This window comes from Rhea pennata, chromosome 5, assembly GCF_028389875.1.
Source record: "Rhea pennata isolate bPtePen1 chromosome 5, bPtePen1.pri, whole genome shotgun sequence".
Lineage (NCBI taxonomy): Eukaryota > Metazoa > Chordata > Aves > Rheiformes > Rheidae > Rhea > Rhea pennata.
The window spans coordinates 62,868,157-62,888,266 of record NC_084667.1 but is presented as its reverse complement, the minus strand read 5'-3'; the positions used below and the strand labels follow the sequence as shown (position 1 = coordinate 62,888,266).

Genomic DNA, 20,110 nt, shown 5'->3' with positions numbered 1-20,110 from the left:
AACCAAGCCTGGGTCTCTGCACTGTGTTCCTGGCCCGTGTTAGCCTGTGTGCATTGCTCATTGCTGGGTATTAAATTAATGGGAGCCCGGGAGAATATATCTTCAGCCTAGTATGTTAGATGGTGGTGATCTCGCAAAGGAAATGAGATGTGCATATATATTAACTTGTTTCCCTGGCTTTCAGGGCTTGCTTAGAGAGAGTTAATAGGCGCAGGTACAGCTAGCTGTCATTTGCTCTGCTGCAGCTTGCCAAAGTGAACTCCTGAGGCAGCAACATGATGGGGTGCATCTGACCTGCCTTCAGCCCTTTAAGGTAGTCATTTAGACTTCCTCCAGCAGCAAGGAAAGAGCAGGCCACCTCTAGTGAGAGAAGCTGCTTTCCCAGCTCTGTCCTTCATCATGACACAAGGAACAGTACCCAGCACAAAGCAAAATGGACACTTCATGTCCCCTGGTGCCACAGCAGACTCTGGGCCCAATCCTGCTTCTCAGCCAGTGTGCTTGCAACCTGCCTGGACACACACCCAACCTGCAGGCCCAAGTGCATGAAAAGACTCTCAGGTGTACCCACTGAGGAGCTGCTGATGCTCACTCTTGTGTAAATGAAGCCCCCGCACCTGTGCACGAAAGCCAGCAGTGCTGCCCATGGAGCGGTGTCTTGCAGCGCTTTGTGCTTTCTTGTCCAGGAGATGCAGGCAGACCTCTCACATTTGCCTGCTCACAGCTGCACAGCACCATGCAAACTGATGGTGTCAGCCAGTTACAAATGAGCTCCTTCAAATATATCTGCTATTGCTTCATCCTTTGGTCTCCCATCAAGCAGTGCTGGCAGCTCTCTGGTTCAGCATGGCTCCTGGAGCTGAGAAGCATGGCATTAACATGGTTGCAAACACCCGCTTGGAAAAGGCTGCTCCACTGACACTGCCAGCTTCCTATCTGGCAAAAGCATACCCTAATTACAATAAAAGACAAGCAGCAGGAACAGTTTCTGCCGTAAGGTTTTCAGCGATGAAAATTATTGCCCGTCCTAACAATGCCTGCCATCAAGTATTTAAGCTGTCCTCCTTCCTGCGCTGAGTTCCCATGTCTTCTCAACGCAGCTGGTGATGCCGGAGCTGACTGACAGCCCAGCGTATCAGAAAAAGAAAAGGTCAGTGATGGGTACTTTTCATTATAAATAGGAAACGTTTTCTCCCCAGAGAGCCTGACTCTGTAGATGGCAACACTATTTTGAGCTCTGCTGGTGCTAAGGGGAACACAGCGGCAGTCGAGGAGCAGGGCTGTGTGCAGGGATGTGACCCCAGGCATGTAGGCACCTACTTGTGGACAGCTAGATTTGGCTGTCTCATGCTCAAACTGAATTCGTTCCACTCTATCTGCCACAGCTCTAATTGCTCCTTTTCCACCCTGGTACCGTCACCGGCTGGGACACAGCCTGTAGGCTTGGTGTCAAAGCCACGTGCAGGGCACAGAATATACTCTGCCAACTTCCATGCGCTTTGGTTTCCAGGTTGAACTCATGTCTGAGCACCCATGGGCTCAGGAACGTGTCTGGAATCCTCTGAGGAAATATTGATGTATCTTTTTGTCAGAAAAATTATTGACGCCTTGGCGCAGGTGATTCTTTGGAGATTACCACTTGGGACAAAGCTAATGAGGTAGGAACTGCAGGAAAGAAGAAATGTCTTGGAAATTACTGGAACTTCTTATTTCCAAATGAAACCTTTCTGTCTTCACCCTTCCACCCACCCCCAATGGATTTTTGTTTTACTTGGAACTTGGAATGTAATTAGTGTATGACCTTTTCTTTTTCTTTCTTTTTTTTTTTTTTTTTGAAGCAAAGTTACATATTTGCACTAATTAAAATGGAATGTTTTATGAACCAGATACTTACAATCCACTTCTAGATAAAAACTAAGTAATCCTTGTTTATTCTGATTTGCTAAGGAGGTAAAATGCTACAAAAACTGTTTGGATTAAATTCCTATTGCTTGTTGGCTAATGAGGAGGAAATCCAAGCATTGATCCTATTCTTCAGTTTTCAAGTTCTGTCCTAACAAAGGATTTATGTGTGTCCTTCTGCCAGCCTCCTAAAAATAAGATTGTTTTGCTCATTAATCCCAGCAAACTGTGCATTTTGCTTTAGCCAGGAAAACAAGAGCTACTGCTTTAATGGTGCTCGAACTCAGGAGAGGTAGCAACAAAGACACACAAGGTCAATAAAATGCACTTTTTATTCTGTATATCAATGAAAATATAGCCACATGTAAATAAAGACGTGTGGAAAAAAAAATAACCCCAAAGTCGATCCTCCCTGAAGAAGTACAGTTCATTGTGCTAAAACCCATAATCCTTTTGGGTTAGAAACAGTTGTCTGCCAATGCTTTTAAAGTAACCCACATTTTCCTTGTTGTTGAATTTTAGCAAACAGAAAAGTGCAACAAGAAACTTGCTGTGGGTTAACCAATTCCAATCTATCACACATGGTAATGTCCCAAAATGATGCAGTAGCCACATTACTCTATACGTTCCCACACGTTCCTCCTCAGCAGTCACATGAGTGGTCAAGGGAGCATCCACTCTGTATGTACTAATGTATGATTTTCAGTAGAAAGATGGTCCTTGCTTGATGCAGTTCATGATCATTTTGCAGATTTTGGATATGGTAGCAGAGGTGCATTCCTTTGATAGCTGTTCCAAATGCTTTATTTTTTTTTCTTTAGATTTTTATAAGCTTCCTGCTGTCAAAATGCAGTTCTTAATTGCTTTTGTAGAAATAATCCTGAAAGGCAGAGGCTTTTAAAATCCTAAATCCTCAGTATATTAACAACAGCAAAAAAGATAGCTGGCCTCTTCAAAAATATCATCCGTAGCGACTGCCATTTGCATTAACTAGTGTACAAAGAACATCAATAGTAAGAAAAGAAACATTATCCCACGAGTAGCGCCCCCCCAATTTCTCCTTGCAAAAAACAGTTTTCCCAGATGTTTTGTTCTTCCCTTTAATCCAGTGACTGTGAATCACGTACATTCAAAAGCTGCAGTTACTCTACGGATCAGGTTTTTCCAATATGAGCTCTTAAAACCAGTTGTTTTAAATGCTCCTCTCTGATGGTTGCACAAAGAGGATTATACTGGCTGGTGCTTTTCCAGCTAATGGAACACCTTGAAATTTGAAATCAAAACTAAGGACCTCAGGGTAAAAAAGGAGGGTTTAAAGCCCATTATATTACTCTGACTAATCCTCGCTGGGGAAGAAAGTCCTGCTAATTTTAGTGGAACGGTTCGCACAAACGGGGATTAGTGTTGCAGGATTGGCCTTGTTAGGTGCTTAAGGATGCAGCACTAGAAGTCATGGCCCAAACGCTGGCTAGCGAGCGCTGGGCTGGCAATACAAGGCGCTCTGCTTCCAGAGAAAAATTAATTGCATCTTGGCCACACAGCTGCATTTAACAGAGAAAGAGGAAGCAAAGGCAGGTTACACCTAGGACCGATGGTCAGCACAGTCCTTGTGAGCATCTAGCGAGGGTGGGCTGGGGTGACTTTTGGCTTCTGCCCTTACTTAGGCAGGCTATTGGTCTAGCAGCTCCCGGCTCAGCTCAGTTTTAAGTTGTCATTGTGGGTGTAGGAGAAGCCTAGGGAAAAAAGCTAGAAAAATAGGACAATGTTTTGATTGTAATGAGGTCATTTATGACGATGATGATTAGTTTCAAAAAATATCCACCTGCCACTAATCGTGCTATTAGCTTGAGCAGGCCATTACATGGATACTGTCACCATACCTCATTACCGAGCTTGGGGATGCACAGAGACAACTGCAAGGTCAGGCCCACCCCATGTTCCACTCTCCTCCCAGTAAAGCACGTTCTGCAGATCATTGCTTCACACTAGCAGTATTAGGCTATGAAGACCTGGTAACGCATCCTCCTCCTCTTTGTGGCATCTCCTGCCATTTCAGCTGAACTGCCTGCACCAAGAGCCAAAACATGAGAGGGAGCTCACAGGTATTTTTAAGGGCTGCGGGAGGCAGGGGAGCAATCCTAACACCACTGCTGAATTCCCGTGGCCTTGATGAAGCTGGGAATCCAGCCTCCAAATCCTGGTCTTCATGAAGTCCTGTGCAAGCTGCTCCCTCTCTGCATGCTGCTCTGCTCTCCTCATTAGGAAACACAAACAGGGCTCAGACAACATCCAAACCAGCAGAGCTTGGATACAGAGGCACTGACCCCCTATCTTTGCCATTTGCTCACTCTGTCATAGTAATAATAAATAACTTTATTTTTAACTGTGCTTCTCCCCAAAGACAGTTTGCACAGCTAATGTACATATCTGGCTTCTACAAGAATATTCTAGGCAGTCATGAATTTTGAGCAGTTAATTTGGATGGAGATTACTGACAATTCACACATCGAGAATAAGTCATTTGTATTCAAATATGTATTAATTAAAAAGTGCCCTTTCCCTGATCGGTTCAGCTGATTTTCTGGCAATTTACCTAGCTGTCCCAATCTTCAAATACATCTTCTACACTTCTGCCTGCATTTGACATGCAATGTTTTGTAGGTCATGAAATCTTGGCCCCATTTGCATTTAGAGAAGGGCCTGAAATTAAAAATCCGACTCCAACGGTTGTCTGTTTTGAGACTGCTCAGCCCACACAGGTACTCCTTGCTTTGGTCCCTCTGCAAGAACCTGGGTTAAGGTTAAATTTGTGGAAAGATTCCCACTGACTTTAGTAGGAATGTTTTCACAGGATGCTCAGAATCTGAAAATATTTACCCCCAAAATAAAGCAAACACTTTTGAAGATAGGCTTTTCTAAAATGCTTGGTCACTGGCTGGTATTTAAGCAGAACGTTAACAAATCAGCCCTAACAACAATTCATATTTGCATATTATTTCTTTTGAACACAATCAGCAAAACAGATCATTACCTCATAAATTCTACTAGTGCAGCATTACTTAATCATCTTCCTCTTTCTGCAAGTTCCTAGACTTAGGAGTTTGGCAAGAAATCTTGCAAGAATTCAAGAAAGAAAGAAGTAAAGAAAGAAAGAAGTCAACAAAGAATGGGAAGGACGGAAGGAAGAACGAACAGAAGGAAAGAAAGAAAGAAGGGAGGAAAACCGCTTTTTAGCATGGAAAATAGTTTCCTTCATATGATGTAGCTGTCAGAACATGCAGAAATTATCCCAAGACATGCAGCTACACTTGCATGCAAGAGCCCCAGTCAGTTGTGCTTTTTTTTTTTTCAAGTATAACAACAGTAAAAAGGTATGTAAAGTTTATGAAGCATGTCATGGCCTAATTCATGTGCAACAGTTCGCCATATGCCTCCCAGCAATACCAACGTGATTCTGGCACAAAAGCTGTGCACATGGTCACCGGAGCCTTAGACAGCTGGCAAACATGTTTTTTTTACTGCTGGCATGTTCATTTTAAAAACATGGTGAACCCTCAGCTTCCCTGCATCCCTCCAAGTTTATCGTTTCCTCCCGCTTCCCGTATGGGGCCACAGTTCTCTTAAAGGGCAAATAATAGAAAATTGGCGATAGGCAAGGAAGGGAAGGAGCATGCCCTATGAGAAACACTGCGGCACAAGCTTCAGGGAAACCTCTGATTCACTGTAAAACTACTGGCAGGAGAAATACATTGAGGTCAGCTGTGAAATGTGTCCATCCTGTAAAACAGTGGTAACTACCACATTTGTGGAGAGACATTTTTATGTGCAAATTTTCTGAGGAAGCTGATTACCCAGTTCTGTGCTCCACAGAAACAAGCTTTCCTTCTCCTGGTTTGAGTACTGTGATTTTACTGGGACAACTGAAAGGTACGTTTACAGAGTTGCTTTGCACTTTAACGCTAATGAGCGTTTTTCACTGGTATCAATAAATTCTCCTGCTTTCATGTTTAGCATTCCTGTGGCATGCAGTGCACTGCCAGACAAATCCTTTATTGTCTTTCTGGTAGCTTGCCTAATTCCCACAAGACAGATATTTTTAAACCCCAAATCCTGCCTTATTGCTAGCTACTGTCTCTCCCACTAAATAAATTGAATTTACCACTTGATAGAATTACGCAGTCTGTGGCACTCAGCCCTTCTCTGAAGACAAAAACCGTGGCTGGGAGTCCATGGGGCAGCCAGAGGAGCTGGGAGGTGCCATCGTCTCCCTGCAGCCACCACCTGGAGATGCCAGGAGGAGGAAGCCCTCACTGATGTTCCAAAAGCCGTGAGTGTTCAACTTGCCGTGATTGCAGTGGAGCTGCCAGGGCTCGAAACAGTTTAGACTAGCAGTTACAGGGGCACTTCAGCTCTGTAGTTTTTAAGTATCACCTGATCAAACTTGTTTGCAACACCAGGACTCATAATTATCCATTAAAAAGAAAAAAAGAAGAAAAAAAAAAAAAAAAAAAAGCAGCAGCAGCTGTGGCCAAACAGCACTTGGTGATACAAGTGGAGAAGGTGGTAATTAATTCTGCAGGGACAACAGAGGACTAATTAGCAGTGGAGCGCAGATTTTGTTTTGCTCTGAAAAAAAATTCCTTTCCCGTGACAGCTTGGATAAGACACCCAATTTACAAAATGAACTGCGACCTCGGACTAACGGTCCTTAAAGCAGCCTCAAGTGCAACCGGATTCCCCACTGGTCAGGCAGAAGGCACAGCGTCCCACACAGCTCCTGGCCTGCTTGCAACGAGTCACGCATGTCCTCGCCTGCACTGCCAGCTGGAGGAGGTGCACACCGGCACAAAAGATTTCTTTTCTAAGAAAACAAATGTAGTGGCAGAGAAAAATGGTGCAACAACTCAGGAAATTCTTCTGAAACCAAGCCCAGGACAGGAAAGCGCCTGAGTGTCCTAGCATAACACACATGGAAATGTTGAGCAAAACCCCATGATCTGCCAGAGGAAATGAAAAGGGCTTTTACTAGCACTGGATGGCATGAGGTCAAAGTGCAGCCTGTGCTAAACTTCACCTCAGGTGTAACTGGAGAAAAAAAAGCACAAACAAAATGGTCACATATGGCAGATGCTAGCCTGAGTTTGAGGCCGATGTCTCACTTGAGCTCCCCTTCTCAAACCAGGTAATTCAAAAAACCTGAATATTCCAGTCTTAGCTATTCCTACCACACACTGTAATGTTCAGGATTGTACAAAAGGACCCCAAATAAAATAAAAATAAAAGTTTCCTTAATAAAATAATGCCTGAGAATGGTGGAAGTTTTGCCCTGGTAGTGCTGATTTTTTGGAGACTTACTGCTAAGCCAAAATTTGGAGATCTTTTGAGTAACCCTGAGAGGCATCATGGATATGTAGAGGTTACAGTGCCTGGACAAAGACAGTTAAACCTACTGTGGCAGAAAATAAAGCTTGGAATGTGCCTGTAATATCACCCTAGAGAAATAGGGGAGGTAGGTTTGGGAGCAGGACTGGGACTCTGCGGATGGGCACAGGCCCCAGGGATGTACCCAGACCCTATGGAGAAGCCGAGGCAGTCTGAGCAGTGGTGGCCTCACCTTGGCAGAGAAAGGCTGAATCCAGAGGGGAAAGTACAACCCGCAAATCCAGACACTAAAGAGAAACCTATTTGTCGCTGCCCTTCATGCATTTCCTATGCTCTTGGAGGTGTACATCTGCCAGCGCGATATGGAAAACCAGCTCAAACACCATGTGATTTTTGAAACTGTTTTCAAACAACCAATTTACCTTGCACTGGACTGAGGAAGAGGTTGGGGGCGGGAGTGGGTATTGCTGATGCATCCGTATTAGCTCACCGCTTCCAGAAATGGCATGGTCACTGAGACATTTTTCTCAGTGTTTGGCATGAGGTATGGATGTTAACTGATGCCCAGTGAAGGCCTTAATATATTTATATGCTGTAGCCTCAGAACATACCAAATTTCTCTAGGGTCTACTTGATAAGTATTAGCTCTTAGAAACAAGGTTTAACTTGAAAATGGGCACTAGATAGCTCAGTGTCATATTCAAGCTGAAAACCAACAAATAATGACACATAACTAAGGAACTTCAAATTCCGTCTCCTCTCTATCCGTGCTATTAAAACCTACAGACTCACCAAATGATACAATAACAAAAGGTTGAAAGGGGCCTTTGGAGGTCAGTTGGTCCAACCCCCCTGCTCAAAGCAGGGCCAACCTCAGATAGTGTCCATACATTATGATGAGAAACAGCTGAGAGTATTTCACAGGTCCCTTTCCTACAGATCTTTAGAAAGTCTCTCCTGAAGCCAGACTGCATTTTCCCTGGGGGCAGCTACATTTGATTTTCCTCAAATGGACCTTCCCTGTCCCACAGTTGTTACCCCCCAGGGATGGCAACCAGCCTCATCTTCAAATGCTACTGAGGGAAAGACAATTCTGCCAAGAGGGCCAGATCTGAGTTTCCTTTCCAAATGGTAGCTATGCCTATATCTATGCATACGTATCTATGTGTACATACATATCTATGTATACATACGTGTATATAAACACCTCATAGTATGTCTCTACATCCTCTGCAGGCAGGTATAAATACCCTCAGCCACTGCTTAGCACCGGCCTGAATTGAATCTGCTCTGAAAAAGACACTGTACAGCCATATAAGTGTGAGGCTAAGCCTGAACAAATGCAGACTCCTTTTCCTAGGGCTTTTAATTAAGGCTTAGTGCCTCATCAGTGGCAGATAGCCAGATATAGAGCTGGTGAACACCAATAGTCTCAGACTGTGGGCCAAACAAGCTTGTATTTCCAAGCAGAAAATTATGAAGACACACACTTAATTGCCTTATAGCTAGTGGATAAAAGGGCTTGTGAGAATTTTACCCCAGATGCCTGGTTCCACCCTCCTTGCATCAAGCAGTTGATTAATATAACATAATAAATTAATAAAAATTATTTATCCTGGCCTAGTCAAGTCCTTTTTGAATGGCGATATAATTTGAGTATTCAAAATTAATGTATGCTTTCTTGTCCCATTGTACAATACAAGGTCAATTTTCTGTACCACTGAATGCACCATCGGTAAGGATGATTTTGTTTGTCATTTCTTAGGTATCACAAAGCTGATCATTGCACAATACTCTTTACAACAGTAAGAAAATATACTGCTTTTCTGCCAGAAACAATACGTACTTGTCTATTTTAGCTCCATTCAGCATTTCGTTTTAAGAATGTATTTGGCTTTGAAACGTGCTATAACATATTAAAAAACAAGAAAATAGAGCTTTTGTTGAATGTTTGCACCAAAAAAGTAAGGTAAAATCATATAAAATATTCTCAGAGCTGGAAATCTAGCAATAAACTCAGCCTGATCAAACCTTCCCTCCCTGTAGACTCTACAGAGGAGGAGCCCAGATGCAGGTGAAGGATTGGGGCCATCCAGGAAAAACGACAGTGTCAATTGTTCTACTTCCTTCCTTAAATTCCCTGCAGGAATTCAGTGCAGATCCAGAAGTGCCAAGGAAAATTAAAAACTACTGCTGTTTAATGCTCAAAGCTCTCACGGCGGCTCAGCATTAGGGACTCTTAGAGCCCCAGTTACCACGAAGACCTGCACATCTCCAAAGATATCCCAGGCCCACCACTTCTCAAATGCTGTCTAACAAATATATTAGCAGGAAGACTATAAGCCTATAGACCTGAAGATATTTGTTAATACAGGTGCTTCTGCTACAGAAATAAAAAAGAATTTTAAATGCAGCTTATTAAAAACAGTCATAACAAACTGTTAAATCTCTCTTCTGCAGGAAAATGGTACTTTAAAACTTTTTAAAAATTCTTCACTTTTAGAAAAAAAAAAGAGATTTATTTTAACAAACAATCTGTTTAATTGTGACATACTCACAACAATTGAGCTGGGTTTTCTAAACGCTCAAAATCCAAATAAAACGGTGTCAAGTCACAATAATATATCCCATTAGCACCTCAGTCCCAAACTGCATATTAAGCTTTTCTTTTCTTTTTCTCTCCTCTTCCCCCCCTCTTTTTTCCCACCCCCCCAGTTCAAGACTTCTCCCCCCCACCCCAAAAAAATCCTCTAGCTATTTTACAGACATAACATCTGTTTTCTGACCCTTGCACATGATGAGGTCCATATAATGGTCGCAGTCACTTCTATAGTGACTTGCATTGCTTACAATGAGCACTGGGTTACTGCTGCAGCTGTCAGTTCTCTAAAATTGCTCTGGAATTCAAAATATACTTTAAGGATCAATAGACTCATCAGGTTCATCCTCAGTTCGCACCTGTTTAACAGGGCTACTTTCAATGTGGTTGTAAACGGGGACTGAACTTGGATCTAGCGATGAAATGAGACTTCAATGCATGTCGCTGCGAGTCCCTGTAGCTCTGCTACTTCTGCAGAAGAGCGAATAGAAAAATAGGCAAAGGTTAAGTTTGTTACTTTTAGAGTCATCTCTACTCTGACCCCTGTCTCCTGGCAAAGACAGAAAGATAGAAAAAAGAATGACAAATACAAAACCATAAGAACTGGGGGATAATTCCCTTCTAAATTTTCACTGCAACAGTTATTTTTTTGCAGCTATTATTATTCTGAAGTGCTGCTCTATCTTGTAATAGTAGACAAAAATGTTATTCGAGGTACTGTAGTTCATTTACTTTCGAAAGAGGTTACTCTTCTATACACATTTTATTTCTATTAATATCTTGTCCACAAGGATAAAATCTGCTTGTGTGTTGGTAAAATATTTCAAACACATAAAGCACGAGGTAAGTGCTAAGAACGCTGACTACTACCAGCACATGGCAGCAACTTTTGTACAGGTACACAGCTCTTTAAAGGAAATAAAAGCATGCGGCTGAGGGCTCCCTTCTGCACGGGGTGGAACTGCTTGAGCGCTGACCTAGGCAGAACGGACACACTTGGTTCCTTATTGCACTTACTGGCGTTAAGTGGCGGCTCTCAGTCAAGTCGGAACTACAACATCACGACTCATGCTGTAACAGACCGGGAATACTCCGGCTGGCAGCACGCCCCGCCGCACCACGCACACCCACGGAAGCACGAGGGACCGGGAAATCGCGGAACAAGCGCCCCAGTAACAACGCCACGGAACAGCACGTAATGCTCCACTCGTGACATTTAGAGGCCGAGAACCGTACGAGCCAAATTTTCAGAGCAGGAGACACCAGAGTTCATCCTGCCGATTGGGCTTGCGGTCGTCTCCCCAGCGCACAAGGCCTGGGCTAGCCCATCTGCAGGCGCCGTTTAGCACGCTTGTGCGACACCCCTTGCACTACTGCCTTGTGCAAGGTACAAACCAGCTCCACCAAACGGGTGAGTAATAACATTGGAACAGCAGAGGCAACAACATTGGAACAGCGCTAGGCCAAGTGAACCCAGAAACACTGTTTGCTTCATGAACTTGCTATTTTACACTATTCATAGCTTTTAGCCAGTATGCACTTTAACCGGTATAGTTGTACTTTAACTGTAATAGACACGCTGGACTCTAATAGTTTTCAAGGTCAGATTAATCCTGTTATATGTGCGCTCATTGTCAAGTGGCATCAAGTTACACCAGGCTTGCAAGATAAATCAAAATAAAAATCCCTTTGCATGCCATGCAATTCTATATACAGAGAAAAAGTCCTTCGTAAAGGCAGAGGAATGCCATTAAGGCTAATGCTTTCTAACAAAGTCACCCCATCGCCCTGCCGGCTCTGTTGCAGCATCAAATAGCAGTGCAATCAGGCATTCAAGGAACTTCTTCATCAAAACTCCAGCTCCTAGACAGCCTAACAACTAAGCTATTCACTGGGCAGTTCTGGGCACAGAGAAGAAGACAAATTCTCCCTGTTAATGGTACAGCTCTGAAAGTAACCCTGGGAGGGTAAGAGATGATCTGGGAAACAGCTGGAGGGGGGGGGGGGCACCTTTGCCAGCCCTACCAACTTCTCAGTCCGTTGTCTGTGTTGAAAAGCCAGGAGAGCTGGCTGGGTCATGCACAGATGGATGGGGGAGATGCAACAAAACACTGCCCCTATGCTCCATCCTGGACATGCCATTCATCCTTGTGCTGCCATTTCCTCCTGCACTGCAAAAATCAGACAGGTTCATGTACAGCCAAGGCCAGAAGGCTACAGCCAAAAGTACAGCTGTTGCTGGGCACCAAATTATGAACCTGGAAAATGCTAGGCACATTGTACATCTGCTGTGGGAAAGTAGGTTGCTGTCTTAATAATTCAGATTGGGCAAGAGGGGTTAAATCTTCAAAACTTGGCACTTTTACTTGTCATACCCGTAACGCCAGCAGCCTGCAGAAAGCCTGTAATGCCTTAACATATAAGATCCACAATCATTTCAGAGTCACAGGGTAGGATGTAGAGCAGGACCTTATAGGTCCTTCTGTTTTGCAAGCGCAGTTTGTTGCAGCAGACCAATGCGTGGTTGCACACTTAAGAATCTGCACTTGTGTCAGAAAAGCGGCTGTACAATAGAGCTGCATGTCCTGCTGGGGGCAACTGCTGCCACGGAGAAGGCAGTGGGGGATTGCTGCAGGCGGCAGGTGGTGTAGCATAGGCTCTGGGACTTGTCCCTTCCGCTGGCCAAAATAGAGCCTTTTTATTCTTTCTTCTTTGTCTATGATTTCCTAAAGGAAGAGACTGGAGGAGGGGTTGGAAAGAACTAGCAACTAAGACAGACCAGTGTTTTCCAAAAAAAGCCTTCATGAATTGAAACAACAAAAGCAATGGCTCCTTTGGCTTTCTCATGATCTTTGTTTGGGATTCGGGGCTTTGGATTTCACACTAGGAGACATGGTCTTCCTGGGATGAAGGTTCCTAATTGCCACTCCTGCAAATGATGGGGTTGTTTTTTGGCTTTTCAGGAAGTGCTTTAGAGTAGTTCAGTTTACTGATGTGAAGCAATGGATCTTTTATTGGTATTTGGCAGGGATGCCCACTAATTATAAACGTCTTTAAATTACATGATGGATAGTGATGCTTTGTGGTACACATATAGTATTACTCTAGGCACTTCTAAAAACATGAGATCTTGGTGCAAGAGGTCATTTAAGTGTGGGGAAATCCTTCACTGAAGGAGCCATTACAGCCTAGTGTCAGTCTCAAGGCACAATGCTGCTCTGAAGCCATGATGGCCATTTCTGTTGGGCATTGCATGCGCCTGGATTTTCACCTGGCAAAAACTTGGAGGCAACAAAACCCACCATGCTCAAGCACAGGCTCAGGCAGACTCCAATAATCTCAGTTCGCACAGTCAGAAGAAAGAGGGGCTAGTGCAAATGCCTGCCTGCCCTGCTGCAGCACTGTGAGGAGGGTGCTGCTCTAAGCTGGGTGGAGGAGGTGTGATCTGAGCTTGGGTCGAGGCTGCCAAAGGGAATGGGCTAAAAGAGAAGGGCCAAAGCATCTGACGCAGACCTAATGGCCTTAATGCACCTAGTGATTTGCTGTGGCCACTGCATTCCTGCACTGGCAGCGTCTCCCCCAAGTCCACTGAGCCCATCTCCAAGTCCACCGACAAGAGCAGCAGGCACCTGGGGAAGATTTCGTCTCCCTAGCAGACCCACAATGCCCTCCCAAACACTGTCATCCTAATGCATGGGGTGAAGGGACCATCACCAATACCAACTACACATCCAGACTCGATCTTTCTCTCTTTCATAAAAGTAGTTTCAGATTGATAAACATCCTCAGAAAAGGGAGTGGATGGGGACTAACTGTAACCATTTAACTTCAGGCTTTCAGTCTACTCACATGACTTCCAAGAAGCTGAACAAAAATTTCTCTCTCCCTTGCTAAGATCTCGTGCAAAGCCTTTCTGCCAGGAGCAATGGGGAAGGATGGAGAAAAGCAACGCTCAACCCCGGACTGCAAAACCTGGACTTCCTAATGAAGATCCTGACAGAGTCAGACACTGTTTCTGACTGCTGTGAAGAGAATCTATGTAATGTTACTCTAACAGTTCCGAATAAATGGCATCAATAAAAGGAGGCTTTCAAGAAACAGATTACCCCCCTCCCCCAATACGCAGGGAGTGCAGCTGCATTTGTTTGTTCCACTTTTTGTTACATAAATCATCATTATTATTGTTTCTTTCTTACGCTGTTAAAAGAGCAGGAGGATACTTGAAATAAAAGGCTGTGCATGCACAATACCCACGTAATAAATTCCAGTGATCTACACAGGCACCTGCCACAGTGCCCTTCCCTGTTAACCGAGCCGACCTCCCCCCGACACCTTTACGGAGGAGGAGGAGAGGAATCTATCCGCCAAATATACAGTACATATTGTAATGGAATGATAGGAAACAATACTAACTGGAGTCTGAACGTGTGCTCCACATCACGTTAATCTATTGTTTAACTCGGCAGAAAAGACAGTGAGGAAATAAAAGCTCAATTCACTCAGCCTGAGATCAAATCTGTCAAGACAATATTGGCAGGTTAGACCCTGATTCTTTAAATAGTACATTGCCTTTGTTAGACAAAAGTCATTCTTTTATTACATAATAGAGATTATAAATAAATGTAAAGTGTGCATGCAGTCAACTGCATATTATACAAGCAATATCTATGTTAATAATTGTTTTCTTTGGCAGGCCAGAATCCAGCTGGACATGCAATATTTACATATCAAAACCCTTGGTGTGTTCAAGTCATATTGGATGCAAGTGAAAATATATATGTATATATATTTACCATATACACACACACATATATATGTATAAAGGTATATACACACCTCTGCATATATACTGTATACATATATAAACACAGGTATATGTTAAAAGTGGATTTCATCTTTTTCTGATTCGGGTGATGCAGGCCTTGAAACACTAAAAATATCCTGACAAGGTATTTGGGAGGGTAACTGGGGTGATAAATGAGACTTGGGGGAAGAGATCTGGGGTACGTTCTTTTCAGACAATATTTTTAAAATTTCTGCCACCTGCTTCTCAAGGGCAGCCATCCTGCTGCTTAGCAGCTGGATATCTTCTTTGAGTTCGTGTTTGACTTCCTGGAGGGTGGTCTGTAAGGCCTGCTCAGGAATAGGGTAGAAAGGATGCCTAGCATCAGCCTGAATGGGGCTATGCTCCAGAGGGCTGCGAGTCTCACCAGCTTTATCCAAACGAAGGTCACTTTTTGTTATTCCACTGTCACAAGAGTCTGTTTTCCTCAGTGGGTTTTTATTTACACCATTCTCTGAGTCATTGCACTTGGAGTCCTCAGACAGTAACCCCATGGACTCAGCCTTTGTGACATTATTCCAGGCTTCCTTCTTCTCCTCATGGGTCCCCATTGTGTTCTTTAGTCGAAGCCATCCTTTGCCATTCCCATTTTTCATCCGCATGGGACTGTTCACTTTGAGACATTTCTGGTCTCCATTTCCATTTGGCTTGAGCTCCATAGCATCCCGGTTGTTCTGCTTCACAGCCTCACTGGTTTTCATGTAGGCTAAGGAAGTCTGGATTGGCGTGATCTGAGACACGGTGACCACGCTTGTGCCCGTGATGGAGGCCCCGTTCTGCATGGTACGGCTTTCCACTTGAAGCTGGTTCCTCTCTGGGTCAATGTGGGTTGAGCCTTGATTACGCATCTCCTTTTGCTGCTTGAACTTCTGGAAGAGTTTCCGCACAGGGTGGTCCACAGGGATGCTCAGCGTCACCTCGTTCTTCTGACGCAGGCGTTCCTCTTCTTCCTTCTTGACATCACTGATTTTCCGGAAGATGATCTACAGGGGATAAATCCAAAACAGAGTCAGTACCCAAAGGAGGTCGCATACAGGACTGTGGCTAATGTCACTGCAAGATGAGGATACAGAACGGCTCTTACAGGGGAACAGCCGTTTCTCCTTCTTTTCTATCATAATTTTCTTACTGTGAATTCAAATGGAGCAGATCAAAGCATAACTACCTTAGACACACGTCATGCAGAGCTAGTACACACAAACACACACACACACACACACACACACACACACACACACAAACTTTTTTTTTTAAAGGTATACATTAAAAGTGAGTTTCACCTGTATCTTTGATGCAGAAGATACAGCCCTGAAGAACTAAAAATATCCTGACAATGAGAGAAGGAAAGAAACGGAACAAAGAGAAGACAGAAAGCGAACAAGAACCCAAATACAGTGATACATATCTACCCATTACTCACATGCACATCTGCTGAGTTACTATCTTTAGTGCAGATCAAAAAGAAACAGTAATTCAGTGGAGACTACACTACCGCTACTTTAACTCAACGTACACCCTGTTCTGGAGATTTGAAAATCCGACTGTGTGCACTCCTTTATTAGCACTGCTTATTACTAGCTTGTAGCAGTAGCTGGAGGGTGCAATTAGGTTCCCTGTGTGGTATGCACGGTGGCTTCACACAGCAGCACAGGCACTTCCTGAAGAGTTTATATGTCTAATACGTGTGGGTGCACTGGGAGCACCATGGAAGAACACCGTACCAAGAATGTGTTATTATAAAAGCTAGCAATAGCCACCGTTTCATGATGCCATGTCACTCAAAGGAGGAAGGTATTTAGTGCTGCAGCTATTTCTCTCTGCAGCATCTCTTGGGCCTCTGTAGCACAAGGAATCTCAAGCTGCGGCAGGTTCCACAGAGTTAAAACCTTTATGCTTTTATGCATGTTACCTGTAAAAAAAAAATCTCTCTCTCTTTTTTTTTCCAACCTCGTTTAGGTTTGTACAGCTTTCTTGAATATGGGATTGAAGCAGGAAGAGGAAACTATGTTTCTCTGGATGATGACAGTAAAGTGAAAAGGACAGTGTGATTAGCTACAAATACGGCTCATGTAGGGATAGTGTTGGTAAGAAAAATAAATGAAAGCCCTTGATACACAAAAGACTACAATAGTCAAATATAGGTTTTGAAATATCTGTTTCAGTATCTATATTTCAGTATCTATTTATCTTTCAACTAAAAAGGCTTCTCACACCTGTCCATATCTGCAAAGCAACAGTGGCTTTCAAGTCTCACATCTTCAGATTGCAGAGGAGGGCCTCAACAGCTACATCTAGTCTCCTGCATAAATCTGCAATGAGCTGGACTTCAAAGCTTCATTAGAGAGCTTTCAGATGCAGTAAATATATTCTCATGTGTTGCTGATAGATGCAGCTGCTTATAATAATTTGGAAATTTAACACATTTATTAGAAGCCCAGTTAAAAAAAACAGAGAAACATAGAAGATGATACTTTCATCTGACTCCTCTGACCTAGATGCAGCTACATATATATCCACTTGGAAGCTTCCTTTTATTAGCACCAACCATCATGTATTAACTGTCTCTCTCTCAGACAAACCACAGGGGACAACGAATAAATGTAATAGAATTTGCTCTTGATTCAAACAGGGAAGTAATTACACTTAATTGAAGCCACCCTTTCTAAATGAAGATTCAGAAGATGGCTCATGTAGCTTTGTGCATCTTCTCCCAGGAGGGAAGCATCGCACCTTTGGTAGATCACACAACACTGAGGATGTCCAGCCACTGAGTGTAGAGAACGTGTCTCCCAGAAAGGCAAGTCCTTCCCGCAGGCTCGGTGGCCAGCTGTGCCCCCTCCACACCATGCAGGGTATGGGAAGACTGTTCCAGAGTGATAACACAGACCACAGCACCACTTCTTAATTTGCTCTTTATTCCTCCTCACCAAACACTTACACCTCACTGAAAACTATCTTCAGCTCCTTTTTTTTTTTTTTTCCCCGGGCTACTCCCTTTTCTTCATTTCTCCCTTTTCTCCTCTCAGTTTGAAATTTCTCTAGCCAGAGGTTATCTCCAAGCAAAGACTACAATTAACCATGACTGCTGCTTGCCTTCTATGGAAGAAAAGCCACAACTTGGCTAATTTGACATGGATGGTACCTGGCACTCCTGAGGCGGTCCCTTCCCAAAACCAGGAAATCAGCATGTTTTTCTACACCGGAGGCTTTGTTCCAGAACTGCTTAGCCAGATGTCACTCAGATTAGCTAAACCCAGCAGCACAGGGGGTCTGAAGTCTGAGCGAGCTGCACTACCGTGTCTCAGCATGCAGCTAACGTGAGGTCTGGGGAGCCTGAACATATCCATGCTGCAGGGTCTGGTGACCACGGCGCAGGATGCTGTAACAAATGCCATCAGATTTGCAATGCAAATCAGCCTGGTCCAGGCAGGAACGCAGGCAACTTTGATCATTTTCCTATTCTTTAAGGAAAGTCATCTCCATAGTTAAACCTCCACCTCATAAATTGCAAGACCTGAGATCATGTCTCCGCTTCATTCCTGACTTCTTATGCGACCACGCCACATGTCCCTGCCACCAGAACAGCATTTCCCAGCCTCCTGGGAACACTGTGATGGTAAATACATTACAGGGTGGAAAAATCTCATGTGTCAGAGCACCAGCTGCAGGTAAAATTATTGCCCTGCTTGGGTTACTCTGTGGGGAAGCAGGGCTTCTGAGCTGCTAACTTCACACATGGCATTGATAAGACCCAAGTAGTACCAGGAGAGGACGTCACTGTCTCTCACTGAGGCTATGCTGGATTGAAGCCAGAGGGGGTTAGGTCCTAATCTCACTGCAGAGCTCTGGCCAAGATCAAGGACTCAATAACCTCACAAAGCCATAGGATTTCCCTCTGTCTTAGGCCCACGTGGTGGAGACCGCACACTCCCCAAGACCTGCTGTTGCTCATCCTCTGCCACTGTCCCCAGGAAGAGAAACTCCTGCTGCCTCTTTTAAGCCCCATTAGGATCCTGGCAGAGTCTGGTTCTTTGATAAATCCATCTCTCTTTTTCTGCCTGCTACAAAAAGTGCGAAGCCCTGGAATGATTACGGGAGCTTCTTTAAAGAAGAAAAACTGACACAGAAGTACAGCAGAAAATGCATAGGGAATTAAGAAATCCAGGGATTACATGGAAAGCCAGAATTCTGGACTGATCTATCTTGGTGGAGCCATATTTCCTATGACATATTTTCAAGGTAGCAAAAGCTGGCAGAAGCACATCCCTACACCTCCCCTCCCCTCCCCTCAGCTTCCTCATGAAAAGTGGATGTGTCCATAGGTCTTCACTATTTACAGTTTGGCTCTGAAATGCATAACCAGGGCTGAAATGCATAACCAGTATTATGTACAGCCCTTCTCAAGGGGCAAAGAACCATACTCCTGTCTCAAGGTAAGTGCTGAATTTGATGACGTGATGGGGATTTGGTGTCAGAATTCATTTCCCTTATGGAAGGGGTTGTGAAAGACCGTGCCGTGTGACATACAACCTATTTCATGAGACCAGGTTGCTGTTTTTCCTTCTTTCAATGTATTCATTTTGGGAAGGAGGGAGAATGGGGGTGATGTTAGTTACCAAGCTAGCAAAGGTTAAGTAAAGGTTAACTGACTGCCAGCCCTGGGAACTGAAGTATTTGGTTTATCTAGAAGGCAGGCACAGAAGAGAACAGTAATTTGAGATTCTCCGTGTTGATCTTAACCCTGTTCACCTTTCCCTCCCCAGTGCACTGACAGATAACTCAGTCCAACCATGAATCCAGTCCAGTGCCGTGCTTCTCCCAGAGAAATCTTACCTAAGACCACAAAGTTTAAACAACTGCTACACTACATCCCCTTTGAAGCGCCAACTTGTGTAACCAAACCCAAAGCTAAGTCCAGACATAAGCAGCAGGAACAAGAAGCAGAGAAGACGGTTCAAGGCTGAGACTTGCAGAAGTTCTCCCATTCCCTTCTCTTGCCAAATTATTCAGTAAAGTGATGACCTTTTCAGCCACCTTGAAATGCATCCCTTGCTGTTGCCTTTTTTCTACCAGTACTGTGAAAGTCATCCCTCTATGACCTTGTTCTATTTGCAAAGACTGCATAACAAGGGTTTTCAAGGAAAAAAATGCAGACAGATTGAAGAACTCATAAATGTCTTAAAGAATTACAGTATGTTCATAAAAGTGGCATATATTGACCACAGATCATCCTGTCCTATTCCTAGACTGTCTCACTGTTGCTACTGCTGTTCAATACATGCCTGCCCCTCACCATAGAAATTCATGGTAATATATAACTGTATAACAAAAGGGTACTCAGTTGTCATGGTGAGGAATATAGCCAGTGTGCACTGAGTGAGAGA

General features: G+C 43.9%; 1 protein-coding gene across 1 annotated transcript in view; it reads right to left on the bottom strand.

Annotated features, from left to right (window-relative positions):
• Positions 1–14,761: 14,761 nt before the first annotated feature.
• The window catches only part of KCNH5 (potassium voltage-gated channel subfamily H member 5), a 155,775-nt gene continuing 150,426 nt past the window's right edge, over positions 14,762–20,110 (bottom strand). Inside the window, exon 11 of the mRNA XM_062576827.1 lies at positions 14,762–15,709. Within this exon, the coding sequence (XP_062432811.1) occupies positions 14,762–15,709 (948 nt within the window). The remainder of the gene's footprint in view (positions 15,710–20,110) is intronic.